This window comes from Mustela putorius, unplaced genomic scaffold, assembly GCF_011764305.1.
Source record: "Mustela putorius furo isolate JIRA1106 unplaced genomic scaffold, ASM1176430v1.1 tig00537248_pilon_pilon_pilon, whole genome shotgun sequence".
In the NCBI taxonomy this organism is placed as follows: Eukaryota; Metazoa; Chordata; class Mammalia; order Carnivora; family Mustelidae; genus Mustela; species Mustela putorius.
The window spans coordinates 11,100,554-11,121,677 of NW_025422387.1; the positions used below are offsets into that span (position 1 = coordinate 11,100,554).

General features: G+C 43.9%; 1 protein-coding gene across 1 annotated transcript in view; it reads left to right on the forward strand.

Moving 5' to 3' along the window:
• Positions 1-21,124, forward strand: part of FBXW8 (F-box and WD repeat domain containing 8) — a 126,151-nt gene that overhangs the window by 79,760 nt on the left and 25,267 nt on the right. The window contains exons 6-7 of the mRNA XM_004753416.2: positions 4,368-4,564; positions 7,507-7,713. Of these exons, the coding sequence (XP_004753473.2) occupies positions 4,368-4,564; positions 7,507-7,713 (404 nt within the window). The remainder of the gene's footprint in view (positions 1-4,367; positions 4,565-7,506; positions 7,714-21,124) is intronic.

The following is a 21,124-nucleotide window of genomic DNA, read 5'->3' on the forward strand; positions in this document are numbered from 1 at the left end:
TCTGCTCAGCAGGGAGCCTGCTTCCCCCCCCCCCCCCGCCTCTCTGCTTACTTGTGATCTCACTCTCTCTCAAATAAATAAATTTTTTAAAAAATTTATTTAAATAAATAAATTAATTAATTTAAAAAATTTATTTAAAAAAATGTGGGTAGGAATGATATAAAGAATTTTTGGGGGACGCCTGAGGGGCTCAGTTGGTTAAGCAGCTGCCTTCGGCTCAGGTCATGATCCCGGCGTCCTCGGATCGAGTCCCACATCGGGCTCCTTGCTCTGCGGGGAGCCTGCTTCTCCCTCTGACTCTGCCTGCCACTCTGTCTGCCTGTGCTCACTCTCGCGCGCTCTCTCTCTCTCTGACAAAATAAATAAATAAAATCTTTAAAAAAAAAAAGAATTTTTTGGCAAGAAAAGAATAAATGGCACCCCAAATGCAGAAAAGTTTATAATTTTTTTAAAGATTTATTTATTTTAGAACATGAGAGGGATGAGGAGCAGAGAGAGAGGGAATCTTAAACAGACTCCCTACTGAGCATGGATTTCCCCCAACACAGGGCTCAGTCTCCCAAACCTGAGATCATGACCTGAACCGAAATCAAGTCAGACACTTAACTGACTGAGCCACCCAGGTGCCCTCAAAGTTTATATTTCTTTCTTTAAAAAAAAAAAAAAAGATTTTTATATATTTAAGGGAGAGACAGAGAGAGAACATAAGCCAGGGGAAAGGCAGAGGGAGAAGCAGACTCCCCACTGAGAAGGGAGCCCAGTGGCCTGACCCCAGGACCTCGGGATCCTGACTTGAGCCATAGGCAGATGCTTAACCATCTGAGCCACCCAGGTGTCCCAAAAGTTTGTATTTCTGATTGAAGAGTGTAAGTTCCTGCAAACGACTGGTGCTCAGGCTCAAGCGTATATCCCATAGTTGCTGTTCCCCCAAATCTGCATTTCTAAAAAGCCAGCAGTGGATGCTGCCTCTGCTGCTGCTGCTTTTGGCCTGGGGACCACACTTGGATGTCCCTACTCTAGACTATTTGAGGAAGGTGGAAACATGGCCAATGTGTGTAAGAGGAGTTCATCTGGGTAGCAGCATTCGCTGCTACCCAGGGAGCTGGAGAGAAGGGTGTATAGGTAGAAATCAAGGTTTTTAACAAGTGTGGGATAGTCAGGCTCATGTTTTATAATGATGTGAAAGAAAGTACCCCTGTTCCCAGTGGCTGGAAGAGGGTTGTGTGTGGAAGGATGAAATACAAGAATCTTGTAGAGTGTAGGTTAATGGCTGTTTTCAGATCTGGCAAGCATCTAGAGCAGTGCCCTGTCTATAACATGCTCAATAATTGTTTGCACGATGTCTCACACCTGATAGAATGGCTGTCATCAAAGACCAGTGATGACAAATGCTGGCGAGAATGTGGGGAGAAAGTATCCCTAATGCACAGCTGGTGGGAATGGAAATTGGTGCAGCCACTGTGGAAAACAACATGAAAGTTCCTCAGAAAAATGTAGAACTACCAGATGAGCCAACAATTCCACTTCTGGGTATTTATCCAAAGGAAATGAAATCACTATACCGAAGAGCTTTCTATACCCCCATGTTCCCTGCAGCATTATGCACAATAGCAGAGACATGGGAGTAACCAAATGTCTTTTGACAGATGGATAAAGGAAATTTGGTATTCAGATACAATGGAATACTACTCAGCCCCAAAAAGAAGGAAATCCTGCTATTTGCAACAATAGGGGTGAGCCCTGAGGGCATTATGCTAAGTGAAATAAGTCAGAGGAAAAACAAATACTGTATCATCTCACTCCTGTAGAATCTAAACAAAAAAACAAACAGCACAGATTTGTGATTCTTGGGGTGGAGGTAGGGGAAATGGGTGAAGGTGGCCAAAAGGTGTGCAAACTCCCAACTGTAAGGTAAGTAAGCTCTGGGGATCTAATATACAACATGGTGACTATCATGAATACTGTATTGTATATTTGAAAGTTGCTGAGAGAAGATCTTTGTATTTTTTATTTTTTTTTAAGATTTTATTTATTTGACAGAGAGAAAGCACAAGCAGGCAGAGCAGCAGGCAGAGGGAGAAGCAGGCAGTCGCTTAACCGACTAAGCCACTCAGGCACCCCCTTAGAGTAGATGTTAATAGTTCTAATAAGGAAAGAGAAATTTGTTAACTATGCAAGGTGATGGGTGGTAACTAAACTTTGATCATTTCACAATAAATGCATGTATCAAATCATGTTGCTAACTTAAACTGATACAATGTTGTATGTCAGCTGTATCAATAAAACTGGGGCGTAATTGTTGCATGAATGGACAGTTAGAATGAAGACTTCTGTATGTTAGGGGCGCCTGCGTGGCTCAGTCAGTTCAGTGTCCGCCTTCAGCTCAGGTCATGATCCCAGGTTTCTGGGATTGAGCCCCTCATTGGGCTCCCTGCTCTGCGGGGAGACTGCTTCTGCCTCTCCTGCCTGCCACTGCCTGCCACAAGCACTGCTTGTGCTCTCTCTTTCAAATAAATAAAAATAAATAAAATCTTAAAAAAAAATTTTCCCGTATGTTAGAAATATTTAAGGGGAACCTGGGTTGCTCAGTTGGTTAGGTGTCTGACTCTTGATTTCAGCTTAGGTCATAATCTCAGGGTCCTGAAATCCAGCCCCATGTGGGGCTCTGCACTCCACAGAGAGTCTGATTGAGATCCTCTCACTCTCCCCGTGCTTGCGTGCTCACGCTCTCTCTCCTCTCTAAAATAAGTAAAATCTTAAAAAAAAAAAAAAAATTCAGCAATTGATATATATCCTCCCATTCTTTTTTTAAGTCTTTCTCATAAAAACATTTTCTAAAATTTTTATTTTTGGTCAAAATAATTTTGGGAAAAATCTTCAGAATATACAAATGATATACAGTAAAATGCCCTCCTGTTCTTATCTCTTCTCCTTGGTTTCTTTCCTTCAAGGCCAGTCATTAATAAAGTTTCTTGTGTATCCTTCCATACACAGGGATAGTCCTCGTAAGTGTGTGTGTGTGTAAATTTTTAAAACACAAAAGTAGTATAGCATACTCTACCACTATTCTGTCCTTTACTCTTTCTTGTTTAGTAATACATTTGTTGATCATTTCATATAGCTTATATATAAGGTTGACGTAGTCTTGTTTAACTGGTCATTTTATTTAAATGTCAAACTGTGGTGGGCATTTAGATAGCTTCCAATCTGTTGGCATAATTAAAAACATTAAAGTTGGGGCGCCTGGGTGGCTCAGTGGATTAAGCCGCTGCCTTCGGCTCAGGTCATGATCTCGGTGTCCTGGGATCGAGCCCCGCATCGGGCTCTTTGCTCAGCGGGAGCCTGCTTCCTCCTCTCTCTCTGCCTGACTCTCCGCCTACTTGTGATTTCTCTCTCTGTCAAATAAATAATAAATAAAATCTTTAATAAAAAAAAAAAATAAAAAAAAAATAAAAACATTAAAGTGACCGTTCATATACATTGTAATTTGGTAAATATTATCAAATTGCCTTTATAGAGTTGGGTGAATTAGTTTACATCCCCAGCAACAGTTTAAGATAGAGCCTATTTCCGCACATCCGCAACAATAAAATGTTTATGAAGTTGTCCATTTGTCAATTTGATGAAAATAATACTCTATGATCATTTTCATTTGTACTTTTTGTAATTGTGAGTGAAATTTTGTATTTTTCTTATGTTTATATATCAGTTGGATTTCTTTTTTCTGTGACCAGGATGTTCATGTCCTTTGCTCACTTCCTAATTACTTTTTTTTTTCTTACTGAATCTTAGAAGTTGTTATTAAGGAAATTGACCCTTTGTTATATGTGATGCACACTTGGGGCACCTGGGTGGCTCAGTTATTAGGTGTCTGCCTTTGGCTCAGGTCATGATCCCAGGGTTCTGGGATCAAACCCCACATTGAGCTCCCTGCTTGGTAGGAGGCCTGCTTCTCCCTCTCCCACATGCTCTACTTGGATTCCCTCTCTCGCTCTGTCAAATACATAAATAAAATCTTCTTTTAAAAATGTGATGCAAACTTATCATTTACCTTTTAGTTTTCTTTATAGTGAACAATTGTTTTTTTGTTTTGTTTTTTAAAGATTTTGTTCATCTCTTTGACAGACAGAGATCACAAGCAGGTAGAGAGAGGAAGGGAAGCAGGCTTTCCGCTGAGTAGGGAAGCAGAGAGCCCGATGAGGGCCTATCCCAGGATCCCAGGATCAAGACCCGGTCAAAGGCAGAGGCTTTAACCCACTAAGCCACCCAGGCACCCATGAACAATTGTTTTTAAAATTGTGCGTTTTAAGTGAATTTACAATTATTACCTGTGTTTTATTTGTTTGTTTGTTTGTTTTCCTACATAGGATTTCTTAATATTTGGGATCTAAGGACTGGAAAGTATCCTGTCCATCGTTTTGAGCATGACGCAAGAATACAAGCACTCGCTCTCAGCCAGGACGACGTGACTGTGGCCACGGCTTCTGCTTTTGACGTTGTGATGTTACGCCCCAGTGAGGAGGGGTATTGGCAAATCACTGCCGAATTTGAAGTTCAGAAACTGGTAAGCTTTTTGGTCTGATCACTGTATCCTCCGTTGTTGAAATCTCCAGGTCTAGTACAGACAGATAGTAATGATGTCGGCAACTCCCATCCACTCGGGGCTTCGTGGACACCTTCCATTTCTAAATCTTGGCAACCTTACAAAATAGCTAGTATCTCTCCCCCATTTACCAGAAAGCCAGGAGAGGCTTGGAGTAGTAAACCAACTTGCCCCATAACTCAGCCCCATATCTCAGCGCTAAGAAGCTGTGCTGCAAACCTCAGGGCTGACTTCAAGACTAGTGTTTCTGGTTACTGGGGTCTCTGGCTTCCTTCTCGTTCATAGGACATTCACCCCTGGAAATCTGAGCCTGGTTTCTAGCCTATTATATAAGTGAAAATGAATTCAGTCGTATCCTGCCAATCCATATGGGAAGGAAGGTTTCCATCCTGCACTTTCTTCACCTAGGATTTTCTCACCTGCAATTAAGAGTAGCACCTGAGTGAAAATAAATATAAGTCCGCGTTAATTGGGTAGCTGTGTTCCAGGATGTCATGCGTGAAGCTCGGCCAGCCTGAAGAGTTCTTTCACATAGAGCCTGTTTCTGAGACCATTTGTATGTGAGCCTCCGTGGTTATATGGTGGGAGATGATTTTGTGGTAAGAAGGAAGAGCTGAAATCTGTGCTAAATTTTGATTTAATTTAACCTTGATTTTAGCACTAGTGGGAGAGCAAACAGAAAAGCCAATTTTGAATAATGAATTTGTGGTCTGACCTGGAACAGATCCTGTTCTCCCTTTTCCCCCCTGGTAGAGCTCTTGTTAGGCTTGAGTAACTCCAAAGCCCTTGGCCTCTCCACATCCCCTCTGTAAGCTTCTTGTCCCTCTGGTGAGCAATTTCTGCAGTTCCAGTGGTGGTTCCCTGAAACTGCCTGTTGCTCCTCTTGGAGTTTTATTAGAGAAATGTAGAAGTACCATCTCTTTGTTCTCGAAACTACCATAGTGTTTATCATTTGGTCTCTGCCTAAAGAATATTCTAGATGAGCAATAATTATATGAATTCGACAATTACTTAAGATTTGAGTTCCTCTGTAAAGTGTAAATCCTGCCTTGGCAATAAGGTGGCAGCCTGGCATAGACTGGAAGCTTTTTAAAGTAGTTTACAGCTCCTGGCAAATGGCGCAGCCACAGTCGATCTGAGCTTCTTGGTCTGTCAAAAATCCAACAGTAAAGTGAAATTAAATGGCTAGACTGAGGATGTTGATTTTTGGAAAATAAGAAATGAGTTTTAGAATAGGGGAGAGAGGAAGGAGGCAACCGCTGCTGGAGGCATGTGTTATTATGCTTTTTGTGTGTTCTTTCTCATCCTGGACCGAGGGGTTGCCACAGAATGTGCTGTCACTGAAAAAGGCACCTCCTGGCCTGTGAAAGCCGGGCCATTTTTGTCTTTCCCAGATAGGCTCCCTGAATCACAATGGCAGCGTTCCCCGATTGGTGCTACTGGCCGAGAATGTCTGTCCTTTGTCATGAGTTCTTGGCTGGGGACATGGGGCCTGCCACTCACACCCTAGGGCCAGAGGATTAGCAGAATCACCCGGATGTTTACTCTCTCTCAAGCTCCTCTGGACAGTCCCTGGGATGCAGGCTTTTGAACTCCTTTGGCTTATTGTCAGGGCAGTGCTGTCCCTTTCCACAGTGGTTTTCATAATTACACAGCATGGCACACCTTCTGCTTTTGTACTCTCCCATTTTACTCAAGGTGAAAACCTGGTGTAAACTGTGCTCTGGAGACATGTGCCATTCAGGGACATAGAAAAGCAAATTATTCCTGAAGGGAGCACCTCATGCTCGTGCAGATTAGAGAAAGTGGTTGCAATAAATAATGCAGTCAGGAGTAGTAAAGGGGTCTTTCTACTCTCAATGACTTTGAAGCCAGCAGAGGACAGATACCTCAGGTACTTTTAGCCTTTTAGCAACACAGTTTTGGTATTTGCACAAATGTTAAAATGTGAATGGTGCTAATTTAGAACTGAGTGGATTTTTTTCAGTTTCTTGTAAAAAAAAAAAAAACACTTTATTTTTTGAATAGTTATTATACCCTCATGGTTCAGAATTTAAAAGATAGAGTAAGGTTTACAGAGAGAAATCTCTCTTCCACCCCATCAAAGAACTCTGTTCCCTTTTTGAAAGTAGCCAATATTATCAGATTTATATTTGCATAAGTCACATACGTGCTATGGTCCCTCTGGCCATCCTTCACTGTGAATGCTGTTACCTTGCTTCCTTGCTTCCCCCCCCCCCAATGTATCTTGGAGATGCTTCCATTTATATCAGTGTATAAAGAATGCTTCATGCTTTTTTTTTTCCTGTGGCTGCATAGTATTCCAATGCATAGATGTATTGTTAATTAGTCCCTTGGTAAGGCATGTTTAGGTTTTTCCAATTTTTAGCTAAGACAACATAGTAAATAACCTTGTACACAATTGTTTTGCCTGCATGTGAGTTTACTTGTAAGTAAATCCATAGGGCTGACTTGCTGGTTCTGAGCAAATGTGCATTTGACATTGTGATAAGTATTGCCAGATGTCCCTCTAGAGAGGTTGGAACAGATTATATCCCACCAACCGTAAGTGGGATCTGCAAGTATGGTTGTCCCCCTCCATTTCCAGATCAGTGTCCTATCAGGCTAATTGATCTTTGCTGATATGATTGGTGAAAATGGTATCTTGGCGAATTACTTCATATTTCTCTTATCAGAAATGTATCTTTTTTTTTTTTAAGAGCAACTTTTTATTAGTGTAAGAATTATGTTCTCATTTCCTGTGACCTTGTGAGCCTTTGCCCATCTTTTTCAGTCAGGTTGCTGGTCTTATTGACATAGAGGAGGAATTGTATATTTTTGACCAAGTCAGGATGAACCATGGGTGAGACCTGATGGACTCCATAACTCCTATCCTTTCACAGGTTGACTACCTTGAAATAGTTCCAGATACTGAAAGGTACCCTGTGGCAGTGGCCACGGCTGGAGATCTGGTGTACCTGCTAAAAGCTGAAGACTCTGCCAGAACCCTCCATTATGTCTACGGCCAGCCCGTCACGTGTCTGGATGTCTCGGCCAACCAGGCTGCTTTCGGTGTGAAGAGTCTAGGATGGGTATACGAAGGAAACAAGGTACAAAAATATTAAGATGTACGAGGAACAAAAAAGAACATCGGTTTTTATTTTTTTGAAGACAAAAAATTAAAGCTGTCTGATAAATTTTAAGATCTATTCAGGCAATATATTTCAGCATGGTAAAAAAATAAGAAACTTCAAGCACTTCTGAAGGCTGTAAAATGAAAGTAATGGTTTCCTTTCTCGTTCCTTCCTCCAACCCCACTCCACAGAAGAAACTATTAAACAGTTTCTAGGTATCCATCTAGAGGAATTTCATGCATTTATAGGGACATTTATACACCAAAAAATGAGATCATAGTATACATACTGTCCTGTACTCAACATTTTCATTCAGTAATATACCTTGGAGAGCGTTCTTTGTCAGCACATACTATGTTCCTTCTCACTAGGGTTGCAGCGTATGCTTATGGCCCATGTCTGTTTATCCAAGCCCCGCTCACGGATGTGCAGTCGGGTTGTTTCACTGTTGGCTGCTACAGACCACACTACGATGTGTACTGCAGCTTCTGAAAGTCTTGTGTGGTAGATCTCTAGGATAAATTCCTAGCAGTTACATTGCTTGGCCAGAGGGTGTGTGCCTTAAGATGATGATGGACTTTGCCAAATTGCCCTCTAAAAGGGTTGCAGCAAAATCTCTCACCTGTAGTGCATAAAAATGCCTTCTGATAATCTTTGAGTCAAAATTAAGGAGAGAGGTGTTTTAATTGACTAAATTTTACCATTACCTAGCATTTTACTATCCTGACTATAGGCCAAGTATTTGGTCTTAAAGCTGATTTCTCTCTCTCCCCTGGAATCAGGGGAGAAAGGGATCAAGTTCTGTTTTGTATTGTTTTGTTTTGTTTTTCTCCAATTTGCCCGCTCTTGACCCTGCTGGCAGTGGGTGCAGTCCTTGGGAAGGAACTTCCCTGAGCCAGCCGCTCCTCTGATGATATAGCTTCTTCTTCAGGAAGGAGGCCGTCTTCCACGGAGCAGCGTTATGACCCGGAGAAAAGCCAGGCTCTGGATGCACACAGCCCGAATTTCAGTTCCACTTCTGTAGTAACCTGCTGTCCTGTGGGACCTTAACCCTTTTAGGCCTCAGTTTTCTCATTGGTAAAGGGCATTCTGAATAGTAGCTACTTCATGAAATGGTAGGGTTTGATGAAAATCTGTGTGTAAAGCTTTAAGCATAGTGCCTGGCCTGTGAGCATGACCATCGTGGTGCTTCCTGTTTGTTTCCTCCACTCATAGTTTATGTCTGGCCTCCGGTTGTGATTTTTAGATCTTGTTTCCCCTGTGTATAGTCCCCTCTAAGATCAAATCTCGTTCATCAAGGTGTCCACTAGTTTTGCGACTTAGTAAATGTGCAAAGAATTGAAGCATCCGGATTTCAGTGAGCTATTCTTTGTTCAGGAGGACACATAAAGCAGTCAAAGATACATGTGGCTTTTTGCAACCTCACTGTGACAACGGACTCCCTTTGTGCTCTAGTTGGCCTGTTTTGTGGGAGCACATTGAGCACAGCTTAGCTGGAAAGATAGATTGAGGATGATTTAACTCGTGTTGTGCGTTCCTGGGAGGTGGGGGAGGGGAGAGCAGTTGATTTCCTAAGGCAGTTTCCTTTCTTGCTTTGAAAAAACCTTTTCTGGTCCCCGGTGAGCTCATTTATTGAGAGAAGAGAGACTATTTGCCTTCTAAGTTTTCATCTATCATACTTTCAAGTTTGGTTATCTCCTTTATGTCTGAGGTTCTCAGTGTAGTGAGGTGACAGTTTTATTTAGCACTAGCCTTGCTTAAATTTGTCCTATTTTAATAAATTTTTCATAGTCAGGTCCTCTTTGACTTACCTGTGTGGATGTATTTGAGAAACCAGTAAAGGGATATTTCAGCACAAAATTAGAGTGGGTGTATCCTTTGGATATTGATGGAAAGAAGTGCTGTTTTGGATATCTCGGGTTTTTCAACCCCATTAAAAGCACTAATTAGGGAGACCTGCATGGCTCAGTCGGTTGAAAATCTGCCTTCGGCTCGGGTCATCATCCCAGGATCCTGGTATCAAGCCCCACATCAGGCTTCCTGCTCAGCGAGGGCCTGCTACTCCCTCTCTTCCCTGCTGATGCTCTTTCTCTTTCTCTCTCTCTGGCTATCTCTGTCACTATCTCTGTCTCTCTCTTTAATTAAAAAAAAAAATCTAGAAAAATAAAAGCACTAATTATTGGAATCAGCTGATTAACCCACTGATTTTATGAAAATTTACTTTTAAAAGTTGTCCCTCAAGTCATTACCTGGTATTTTTCATTGGTGTTTTAAAATGAAGAATGGAGATTAATTTACTACAAGAATGTGTCTCAGCATCTCTTTGAATCTGATAGTACCATTAGTCATCCAAATATTATGTGAGTGCAGCTCCAAACCCTCCAACACTTCTGTGGGTGGATGGCTGGTGGTTGTTAGTAGAGCCGTTGTAACTTTGCATTGAGACGTTTCTCCAGCATGAACGCCGCCCACTGGAGCGTGAGGGAGGCCACGCTATATCTGGGAAATGTTCTCCAGTTTTGAGGAGGCAGCATTTTCCATCTGATTGTGTTCAATGAATTCTCTGCTTATTTGAGAAAAACCTGCATTTTTAGGAAACTAATTGTCCTGTAACATTTCTGGGTGAACTAAGCCATGTCATGGGTGGCTCTATAAGATTTTAGTATCCTCCTGCTATCCTATAATATCATAATCCCCAAACAGTCTTATGTGCGGTGCTCAGTGTCACTGTGCTTACACTGTGAATACCATGTTTGGGCTCTATTTGCTTTGGCCCGGAAGCATGTGGCCCAGCACATTTTATTAGGATGGTGTGAGACTATTAGCAGGAGAGTTTGCCTGCGGCTAAATGCACATGGGGGTTTGTGTCTGTGCCTCTGGCCTGTGTATTTAGGATTCAGATGAAGGCTTTATGAGAACAGAGAGTTTGGTTTATCTTTGTTTGTACTGATACAGAACTGGGGTTTAGCTATAATCCGTTATTGATTAACTGTGATCAAAGCAGATAGTGAAGTCCAAATGTTGATACAGAATTTGAATCAGCGACCAGAATTTCCCTAACCTGTAGAAGTGCCCCAGCAGTGTTATTTGTGTTCAGTTGGAGAATATCCTTGCACCATGTGATAATCACATTAGCATTTTATAGGAACCACAGCTATCTGAGCATCAAGTAATAATGTTTTCGGATCCATCCGTTCATACATCTAGCCAGCCGGATGCGTGCTGGGCGTGGAGAGTTACAGAACACCAGTTGTGTTCCTGGCATTGGCACGTTACAACAGCATTCTGCACAGGCTTCAGCGAATTGGCACTTTTAGAACCTAGCCTGTTCATACACATAGTCTCCTAAGGAAATGAAACCAAGGAACATCACACAAATGTATCTAATCTCAGGGCACATGGGTGGCTCAGTTGGTTAAGCAAGTTAAACAACTCTTGTTTTCCACTCAGGTCATGAAATCAGGGTGGTAAGATCAAGCCCCAAGTCAGGCTCCGTGCTGGGCATGGAGCCTACTTATGATTCTCTCTCTCCCTGCTCCTTTGCCCCTCCCCTGCCTGATGCGTGGACACATGCTTTCTCTCTCTCCCTCTCTCTCAAAAAAGTAAGGTATTTAGTCTTAAGAAAAGGCTTGTAAATATAGCCGGTGGTTCAGCTGTTTCCAGCTCAGGTAGGAAGGATCAGAAAGAAAGCTCTGGTCCCTCTTGGTCTGCCTGTGTGCAGGGATCTCCAGGCTTACAGGCTCTAGAGTTTTGATATTGCCTTCTTGGGCTCTTTACTTCAGTGGCATACATGACCTGAAAGATGGCCGTTGCTGAGTGGCATGTGATGGTGAGGGAAAACAAGTGTAGTTGCAATTACTCCGGCCTCCGTTGTGCTGCAGTGTGGAAATCAGTGTCAACTCTGTTGCTCACCCTCTAAAGTGTGTTTTTATGTCTCACATTTCCTGAACCTGTCAAAAACACTTCATCCATGAAAATGGTATTTATGATACCATATTATCTTTATTAATTCCTTTGCTGCTTGAATTAAATTTTTGCTCTCAGAGGTAGAGGGGTAAAAGATTCAATTGCCTCATTTAAGAGCATTACGTTGACGATGAGTCTCATGCCTCATAAAGGAAAGAGAGAGACCCACTTAGGGCTCTTAGCATCATTCTATGTATTGGGACATATTTCCTAATTTAGTTCTGAAGTACTTGGCATTCGATGGCAGATTGTATTAAGCAGCACGCGGCATGCATCCTAATCAGGGAGATGTGAGTGAAGTAATCCAGAAGGCTGGAACGTGTTTGACAAGGACGCTTGCTTGGCGCTGCTGCCTCAGCTTACATCACGCTGGAAAAGAATTGCTAACGTCTCCTGTGATAATCATTCCCTCTACATGAACGTGAAAGGACTCTGGATTGGTGGCTTGCGCTTGTCACGAGTTGAAATATCAGTCAGAGAGAGCCTTTGGAATCAGAAACTCAGCACCTGTGCGTTTGCCCCCCCCCCATATCTACACTAGAATATGAAACCCATCTTTTGCTCAAGTTCTATTCCAGAGAACAAAAACTTGGTATTTTACAAACAGGATGACTAATTTAAATTGAAATTTCCCAAAGTAGAAGGCTAATTTCCTTTTCACTTTCATCTTAAAACCTTTAAAATTTTTTGTATATACTTTGTTATTGGAGAAATTTAGGGAAGTAGCTCTTGGAGACCAGTTTTCTTGGGTTACCGAGTCATGTGGACTACCAAAAAGATCCATTTTTATTATTGAGGTTGCTGCCATTGTTAGTGACTCCTTATTGAACACATGCTATATGCAGGATTTTTTTTTTTTAAGGTTTATTTATGAGAGAGAGAGAGAGCGCGCAAGCGCATGTTACAGGAAGGGCAGAAGGAGAGGGAGAGAATCTCAAGCAGACTCCCTGCTGAGTGTGGAACCTGATGCAGAGCCTAATCTCCTGACCCTGAGATCATGACCTGAGCCAAAACCAAGAGTTGGACACTTAACTGACTGAGCCCTCCTCCACCCCCCAGACACCCCCATGTGCTAGATTTCTGATTGTAACTGAAAACCAAGATGAACCAAACATGACCTCTGCGTAGGGCTTACGATCTTGTGGGCCTTACCAGCAACTTAGCAATACAGAAGTGGTTTTCTCCCCATCAAGAGGAACCGGAGGCCATTTTACTGAAGTCACTGAATTTCAGAGCGGTGAAAAATTATACAGATAAATAGATGAGGATGGAACATCCAAATGCGTTTCATATACGTTTTAGCACTGAAATGGTATCAGGAGGCGAGAAAACCGTTCTGTATTGTTAATGGATAATAATAAATTCTCACGTGTTGTGGAAACCCTGAAGCACTCCCATGGTTCTAGGGTTTCTCAGGACAGAGCATGGAACCTCTAACTGCAGAGACCTTTCGCCACCAACTCTGATGTGCCCTGTGATCACAGTGCGTGACTCTGCAAGAAGCATTTCTTAGAATACTGCTGCTGCTTGTGGAAGCTAAGAGGCCTTTAGGGTCTCTAGTGGTCCTGGACCACTCCTGAGAGGGAGCAACGAAGTCAGAGGAAGGGAATAGAGGGGAAAGTATTTTCAGCTCCAGTCAAGTAGTGGGATAATTGCTGGGGACTCAGCAAGGTTCTGGAGTCCGATAAACCTTAGGTGGGCTACTGGCATGCTTCAGGCTCCCCATTTGGGAAGGGAAAAGACCTGGGAAAGGCAGATAATGTGCTTTGCACGGGCCTGGTGCTCAGCACTTGTCAGGTTCCTCTTTCACCTCCCCACCCCCTAGCTTTAGGTCAGGTTGGAGCTCATCAGGAAAGCCTGGGCAGGAGGCAAGCCCAGGCCTGAAGGGGAGGAAGTATGGGGGAGCAGTATTGGGGTGGTGCAGGCCACCTGGAACACAGGGACTAGCAGGGGGCAGGGCTAAAGCCATGCTGGTAGTGATAGCGGTCTGTGGTGCTTCACGAGATTCATTTTCCCAAGAACTGTTTTGAAAGAATATGTTTAGAATAGATAAGGGATGGATCAATTTAGCTTCTTACAGAACTAATGGAATAAGTTAATGTGAATGCTGAGTCACTTTGTGTCAAAGCCTCTGACACGTGAAGCCTTATTGGAGAGGGCTGGCACTGTGTCTTAAACATTTATTGTCCTCACTTACATTTGCATGATTTTGTACACCAATGACATTTGTGTCATTTTCTAATTGTTAAAAACCTGGACCAGTATTTTTTTTTTTTAAGATTTTATTTATTTATTTGACAGAGATCACAAGGAGGCAGAGAGGCAGTCAGAGAGAGTAAGAGGAGGAAGCAGGCTTCCCGCTGAGCAGAGAGCCCTGTGGGCGGCGGGGGGGGGGGCTCAATCCCAGGACCCTGAGACCATGACCTGAGCTGAAAGCAGAGGCTTAACCCACTGAGCTACCCAGGTGCCCCGTGGACCAGTATTCTTGAAGCTCTGAGCAAAATTACAAGATGATTACATTGACGTATATGGTGATCATTGCTTTTCTTCTCTTTTGCCTCTTGAATTAGCTTAGAATTTTATTTAGGGCCTATTTTTTTTCCTCTTTTTTAATCAAAGTATAGCTGACATATAATGTTATATTAGTTTCAGGTGTATAACCTAGTGATTTGACTGTTCTATACATTGTTCTGTGCCCACCACAGTAAATGTAGTCCCCATCTGTCACTATACAATGTTATTACACTATTACTGACTATATTCCCTGTGCTGCACTTTTCATTCCCATGACTTAGTTGTAACTGTAAGTTTGTATCTCCTAATCTCCTTCACCTGTCCGAGAGGATCTACAGATGGCCTGTTAATAGGACCCAATTTTTCTAATGGTGTTCTTGGTGATTTATGTGAAATTTTCATCCTGGTTTACCATTCCACACCCATGGAAGAATCTGAACTTGGAGGTGACCTTTGTGTTTGTTTCACCTCACAAATAGGTATGGCTTTGGCTTCTTTGTGACAGATGAGTCTTGGAGTCAATAGGGCCCAAGCAGCAACTAGGTTTTGTTAGGGTTAAAAATAAGCTTGTTTTTCAGTTGATAAAGATCAAGGGACGCCAGGAGGGGGCTATGGGAAAGATTTGTCTTTACTCTAGGACTAAAAACAGTAACACTGTAGAATCAGCTGCATGTTCTGGTATGTAGATGTCCAGACCATTGTAACCCATGGGTAGGTTGGCGGAGAGCAGGAGAAAGAAGGCACCCAGAAAATGACCTGTGTGAGTAGAATTTCAGGACATTTAAGACATTTTATTGTTCTCAAATACCCATAGCTTAGACTAACAAAATATTACAAGTTAGAGAACTTTGCTTTTTATTCAATACATAAATGAAATATGATTTATTCATTTACTCAGCACTCCAGTTTCAATGAGGCATCACGTTAGAGTGGGTTAATAATTATAAATTATTGAGTTGCAGATGAGTCCTAATGGACGCAAAGTTACTCTTTTAAGCATTCTCTCCGCGTGTTATTAATTTGCAGGGTAAAGGAAAACTCCAGCTCAGTCCAAGCTTGAGGGATCATATTCCAAATTAAGGAATTTGAGCTGAGTAATGAGGTTTATAGTGTGTCACAGTGAGGCCAGGAATCCAACAGAGTGACCCTCACCAAATGTCCACAGTTGCTAGAACCTGTGAATAGGTTAGGATACATGGCAAAGGGGAATGAAGGTTGTAGAAGGAGGTAAGGTCCCCTGACCTTAAAATAGGAAGATTGTCCTGGATTATCTGGGTGAGCCCCATGGAATCACCAGCATCCTTAAAAGTAGAAGAGGGAGGCGGGAGAGGAGGTGATGCCCTGTGAGAAGGTCCTAACTCCCTGCTGACAGCTTGGACATGGAGGAAAGGTTCTAAGAGCCAGGGAATATGGGCAGCTTCTAGAAGCTGGAAAAGGCAAGGAAACGGATTCTTCCCTAGTCTTGACCAGGGAACTAGGTGTTAGCCAGTGAGACCCACAGTAGGTTTCCAACCTACAGGATTGTAGAATGGTAACAGTTTGTTTCAAAACAAAAAGAGGAGGCAAGGAGTGGACTGAACTGTGGGGCATGCAGAAAGCAGCTCTGCTGGGACCTGGGCCCCGGCCTCTGCTCACCTCGCCTGCTCCAGAAAGATGCTTTGATACGGGACTGACTGACTGGACCTCAGCCAAATTCAGTACCCAGATCCTTTGGATCTTTCTGGGTTAGGACCTCTGGTTCAGGCTCTATCTACTCCTCTGGGTGGCCATATTGGCCTGCAGTGTTTCCTTGGAGTGTACACTCTTGTCTCATGTTCACAAAAATGACATGAAAATAATTGCTCCCAGTCCCCCCTCCCTTACTGGTCCCTGCTCTTTCCCCACCTCTGTGCTCTTATACCACCTGGCAGCATACCTCCTCATGGTCCTGTCAGGCTTTACCAGAGCTGTGGCTCCGTGCTGAGGACGGTGGGTGAGGCCCTGGTGTGCTGGCCTTCATACTGGCCCTCAGGATCTGTAGGAGTCCAGTTCCTGCTCTCATCCCACACCTCCAGAGTGAGTCCCTTGCTCCAGCCAGGCCGACTCCGTCTACAACAGGACATGTCTGTTACCAACGGAAGCATTCCCTCTTTCCCTCCTGTTTCTCCGTGTCCTTTCAGGAAAGGTCTGTCCAGAGTCCCACTTACCAGAAGGAGCCTTATTGACTCGCTGGCTCTCAGTGAATACCCTTCTTCTCTGACTTGTGTGGTATGTGGTCTAAATCTCACCTTTTGGTACTGTTACTGCCCAGCACTTTTCTTAACTAGATTAGCGTTAACTGGGAGGCAGGAAGTGAGCATCTACAGCTGAGTAATACTTCTGTCATGGTAGAGACTCATTCTTGGCCTGGGAGGCAGTATTGGTATAGTGGGGGGTTCTCAAATGCCAGGCAGCATAGAAATATGTGGAACTCTGGACCCTAGCCCCAAGGGTTCTGAGTCGAGGTTTGGGGTGGGCCTAAGAATCTGCATGTCTGGCAGGTGCTGTAATGCTCCTCGTCCTGGGGCCACACTCTGCGTACCACGGGGTAGAGGTTTCAAGAGCGAGCATGGGTGTGGAGGCTCAGCACCCAGGTTTGAATCCCAGTTCCACAACCTCATCACTGTAGGTGCTTCCACCTCAACACATGTCCATTTCCTCATGTGTATGACGGGTAAAATCCTGTGACCCCCACCGTATGGGATTGTGGGGAGCAGGCATCGTGGTAGTCTTTGCACCTAAGAGGACACTATAAACGCTACCCATTATTAAGAACCATTTTTCTTGGAAACCGAAAAGGCATTGTGCAGACACGTAGGGATGGGACTGGCTGGGCTTTGCCACCTGTGTCCTTGGCCACTTTTGTCACCTGTGTAATTGGGGCAAGCTAATGGGCCTCCACTTCTTTGTGCATAAAATGTAGGCAGTATTATTTGTCTTCTACTTGGTGGTTGTGAGAATCCCATAGAATATTCTGAAAGGATTTATGTGAAGGAATATGAGGATTACTATTAACAGATACTATTTATGTATTCTTTAAGTGCAAAGCACTTCTGAGCTTGTGTGGGCGGGGAGGGAGTCCAGTTGTGAACCACAGCTGTAGTGTGGACCGTTTGCCCGACACCGAAGGCCCTGACCGTTCAGCACATTTGCTCACTCTCCCCTGTCTGCTGTCCTGTGTGTCCAGGGTCTGATTTTAGCTGCGCACTGCCTGTCTGCCTTCTAAGCTTTGTCCAGTCCAGCCTGGGGCCACACTCAAAGTCACCAGCGCAGTCAGACGGGAACCGAGAGCCCGGCCGGTGTGACCGCCTGCACAATCCAGTCTGATGTTAAGTGTGTAGGCTTACAGACGCCTAGTCTGCGGCCTCCATGGCCTCCATGTATGCAAGCAGTGGACGGAATAACTTTCTTGCGGGCTGGGAGCAGTTACCTGTGGTTGCTGTTTGTGAAGCACTTTGAAACTGGCTGTGCTCTTTGTTACCATGAGGCCTAACAGGAGGACGGGAGGATTTTCAGCTTTCGGTGGCATGTTTGCATAAAAGTATGATCTCTTCGCTGGGCTGAACGCGTGGTAAGGAGCACTTCTGGTCGGTTTTAGGTACCCCTTCACCAGTTCTCTACCGTCGCATCTCTGTTCCTTATTCTAGCACTAGGGCAGAGAGTGTCTAGAGAGAGCCCTCTGCAGCAAAGCAGAGAGGCCTGTGCTGTCCCCTCCACAAGCAGACCGCTTGCTTTATCATCTCCAGCATCTACGGATATAGGGTTGAGAGCGCGGGAGAGATATTTGGATTACACCTGCCTGCATTTTCACCCGAGCGTACTCCTGCTCTCTGGGTTCCTTTCAGGTTTAGGTCACAATAGGTGTTGGTTTGGCCTCACTCTGGTCCTTTGTAGACATCTGCCCACGCCACAAAGCCACCACGTTTGGCACAGGCCGTGGTGATTGGCAGTGCCTTCGCGGGCAGAGTCCAGTCCTGGAACGGCGGGGGGTGCAGGTGCATTGGCACGCGGTGGTGGGGAGCGCACACAGGCTTTGCCGGCCCAGCGCTTGGCGACACTCGGCAACACCGTCCCGTCCCTGAAATATCTTGGCCTTGTGGGCTTGTCACTCCAATTAAAACTTAAACATGAAAGCAGCCCAGGCTGCTGCTCCCTTTGTGCTGCGTTTGAGTGTGGCCTGTGCCAGCAGCGTGTCATGGAGACTGTGGAGGGGGCGCTGCACTTCAGGGATCCGTGCTCACGCCGGGATCCGTTCTTCAAGCCTTGCATCTTGCTGGTTGCTGCTGCTAAGTGCACCTGGGAGGCAAGTTTCTGTTTGCCAACAGAAAGTCACCTTTGGGATGGCGATGAGAGTCACTGTGCACATGTTCAGAGATATGCCGTGTTACCAAGCCTCCCGCTCTGACTTCTCTCTGGCGAGGGCTTACAAAATAGTCTCTCTGGCTGATTGTCAAAAATTACATCATATCGGAGTAAACTGCTTTTAAATCAGACATCCATTATTCATGTATATTAACTGCTTTTTTATTTTTTTATTGGCTGTTTTGTGTATGATTTACTCTTTTCTCACCAGGCCCCCCCTCCCTCCCCAATTGTCTGTCTTTCTCATCGTTTTTTAAATCTTAGCTCATCTGTGAATTTATAGAGGCTGTTCACTTAGCTCTGTATGCGAACATGAATATGCAGACCCTGCATTTTTGCAGCGAAATTGTTTACCACGTTATTGCGGGTCATATTGATGTTGGGTCAGAAGAGCAGCTTGGGTCATTTGGGTCATGAGTAGACTTACCCCAAAGGCTGAGAAGTCTTTTTATTTTGCAATTTTTTAAAAATGGGCATTACTGGTCTTGCACTTCAGGATCTGTACTGAATGCAACTGTACCTCCCACTTCTGAAACCGCTAAATATGTTGCCATGAGTGCAAAAGCAAACGGACTTAATTTGTTCATTTGTATGCGTGGAGCAGATCTCTCCCGTAGGTCTGTGGGCCATGGGCCTGTGATCGATAGATACAGGCAGAGACGTGTAGCACTTACTCATTCTTTCATCAAATACATGTTGAGTCCCTCCTTTGTGCCAACCATGGGAACTATCTGTCCACTGCAGACCATTGCACTGGAGGGTCCCCTGGGCGTCTGGCATCTGTGTGACTGTGGTGCATTGCCCTGATCCGTGGCACTTGTCTGTGTGGAAGAAGGACTGGACACAGTCTGTTCTACTTCTGTAACCCCAGATCGGCGTTGTTGTTGTAGATAGTCAGTATCTGCATGCTTTTAGCACATTTACCTGAATCTTGGCTTACGGTTCCTTCTAGCATCTCAGGCCTTTTTCCTGGAATGATTGCCCATCTTCCCAAAGTATAATCTTTAGAAGTTCCTTTAGTGAGGGTCTTTTAGGCACAGGTGTTCTCTGTGTTTTTATCCCCCAAACCTCTCTTTCTCACCTCAGTTGAAGGTGGTTTTGCGGAGCCTTTCTAATGGTTGGCTGGCAGGTCTTTTCTCTCAGACCTTTGAAGAAATTATTGGTTTTGATTCCTTTGGGGCCACTGATATCTTGACTGTCAGTCTAATGGCCTCTGCTTTTGTCTGCTTTGAAGACCTTTTCCTTAGTTTTCTCTGGTTTCTCTCTTATGTCTGTAGGTGTGCATGTACTTTTATTTTTCCTGCTTGGGATTTCTTGTGCTTCTTCCCTTCCAGTTTAGAATGTTCTGAACTATTGTCAGAATTTTCGTCTCCCTCTTCCTGTCTGGAACTCAGGGGGCATGTGTATTGGACTAGCTTGTTGTCCTCTGTGCTAGTCACACTGTCCATCCCTGCTGCTCAGTGTTACCTTCTGATGATGTCTTCAGATCTGTCTTCGGTTCACAGAAGTCTCTTGGACGCTGATTGGTTCTTTAACTCATCGATTGCCTTTTTAATTTCTAGAAATTCTATTTGTTTTGTTTCTCTCAAGGCTGCTTTGCTGTTTTTAGCCCCTCACCCACTTTTATTTCTATAGACATTTTCAGCACATTTCTTGTTTTATCTAATAAATATCTGATATCCTTGGAAGTCTAATTATTCTCTTTGTTTTCTACCTCTCATTTATGATTTGTTTATTTGGGATTTTTTAGAATTATGAGCTCGTATTTGGCTGATCTTGATTTGTAGGTTTCCTAAGGGGCCTAGGTTGAGAGGGTCATCCTCCTGAGAAGACTTTGCCAGGTACCAGGAGACAGGTTACTGACCTGAAAGTACTTTAAGTAGTAGGCATAGGGATTTGGGGCCTTGCAGGTAGCATAAATTCAAAGTGAGAACCTGTGTGAGGGCAGAGCAGAGCTCACATTTTCCATCCTGAGCTGAACCTGAGGCAGACAGGCTTCCAGGTAGGCTCTCTTTGCCAGTGGATTGACTTTTTCCCTAGTTTGCTTTTTACCGAGTGTACCTATCTGTACAACGGCCCCAACTGGAGGCAGACATCTCAGTTCTGGTGTTCTGTTTAGTGCTGGCCGGAAACTTTGCTTCTTCTTGCTCCAGTTCTGGGCACCTGGTGCTGGCAGATGTTGTCAGAGCAGCCCCTGACATGAGTGCCGCTTCCTTTTCTGGTTTTAGCACCCTCTTCATTTTTTGGCTCCTCAGAATTTCTCGGATTTTTTAGGAGTTAAACAGAATGTCTGAAGAATATTTAATAGACTGAAACTTATCCAGCATTTTCAGTGTTTGTAAACAAGAGGGTTTTCTACATATTCTAGTCTGCTGTGTTGTCAGGGTAAAACCTTAGCCTAGATACAGTCAGGGTGTCCTAGAATCTGGATTTTCTGGAGAGAGATCTATGGAAACTCCTACTTTGAGTAGGATGAAGTGATTCTTTGCATATAGACCAGTAGTAAAATTAGGCATCCAGAAATGAG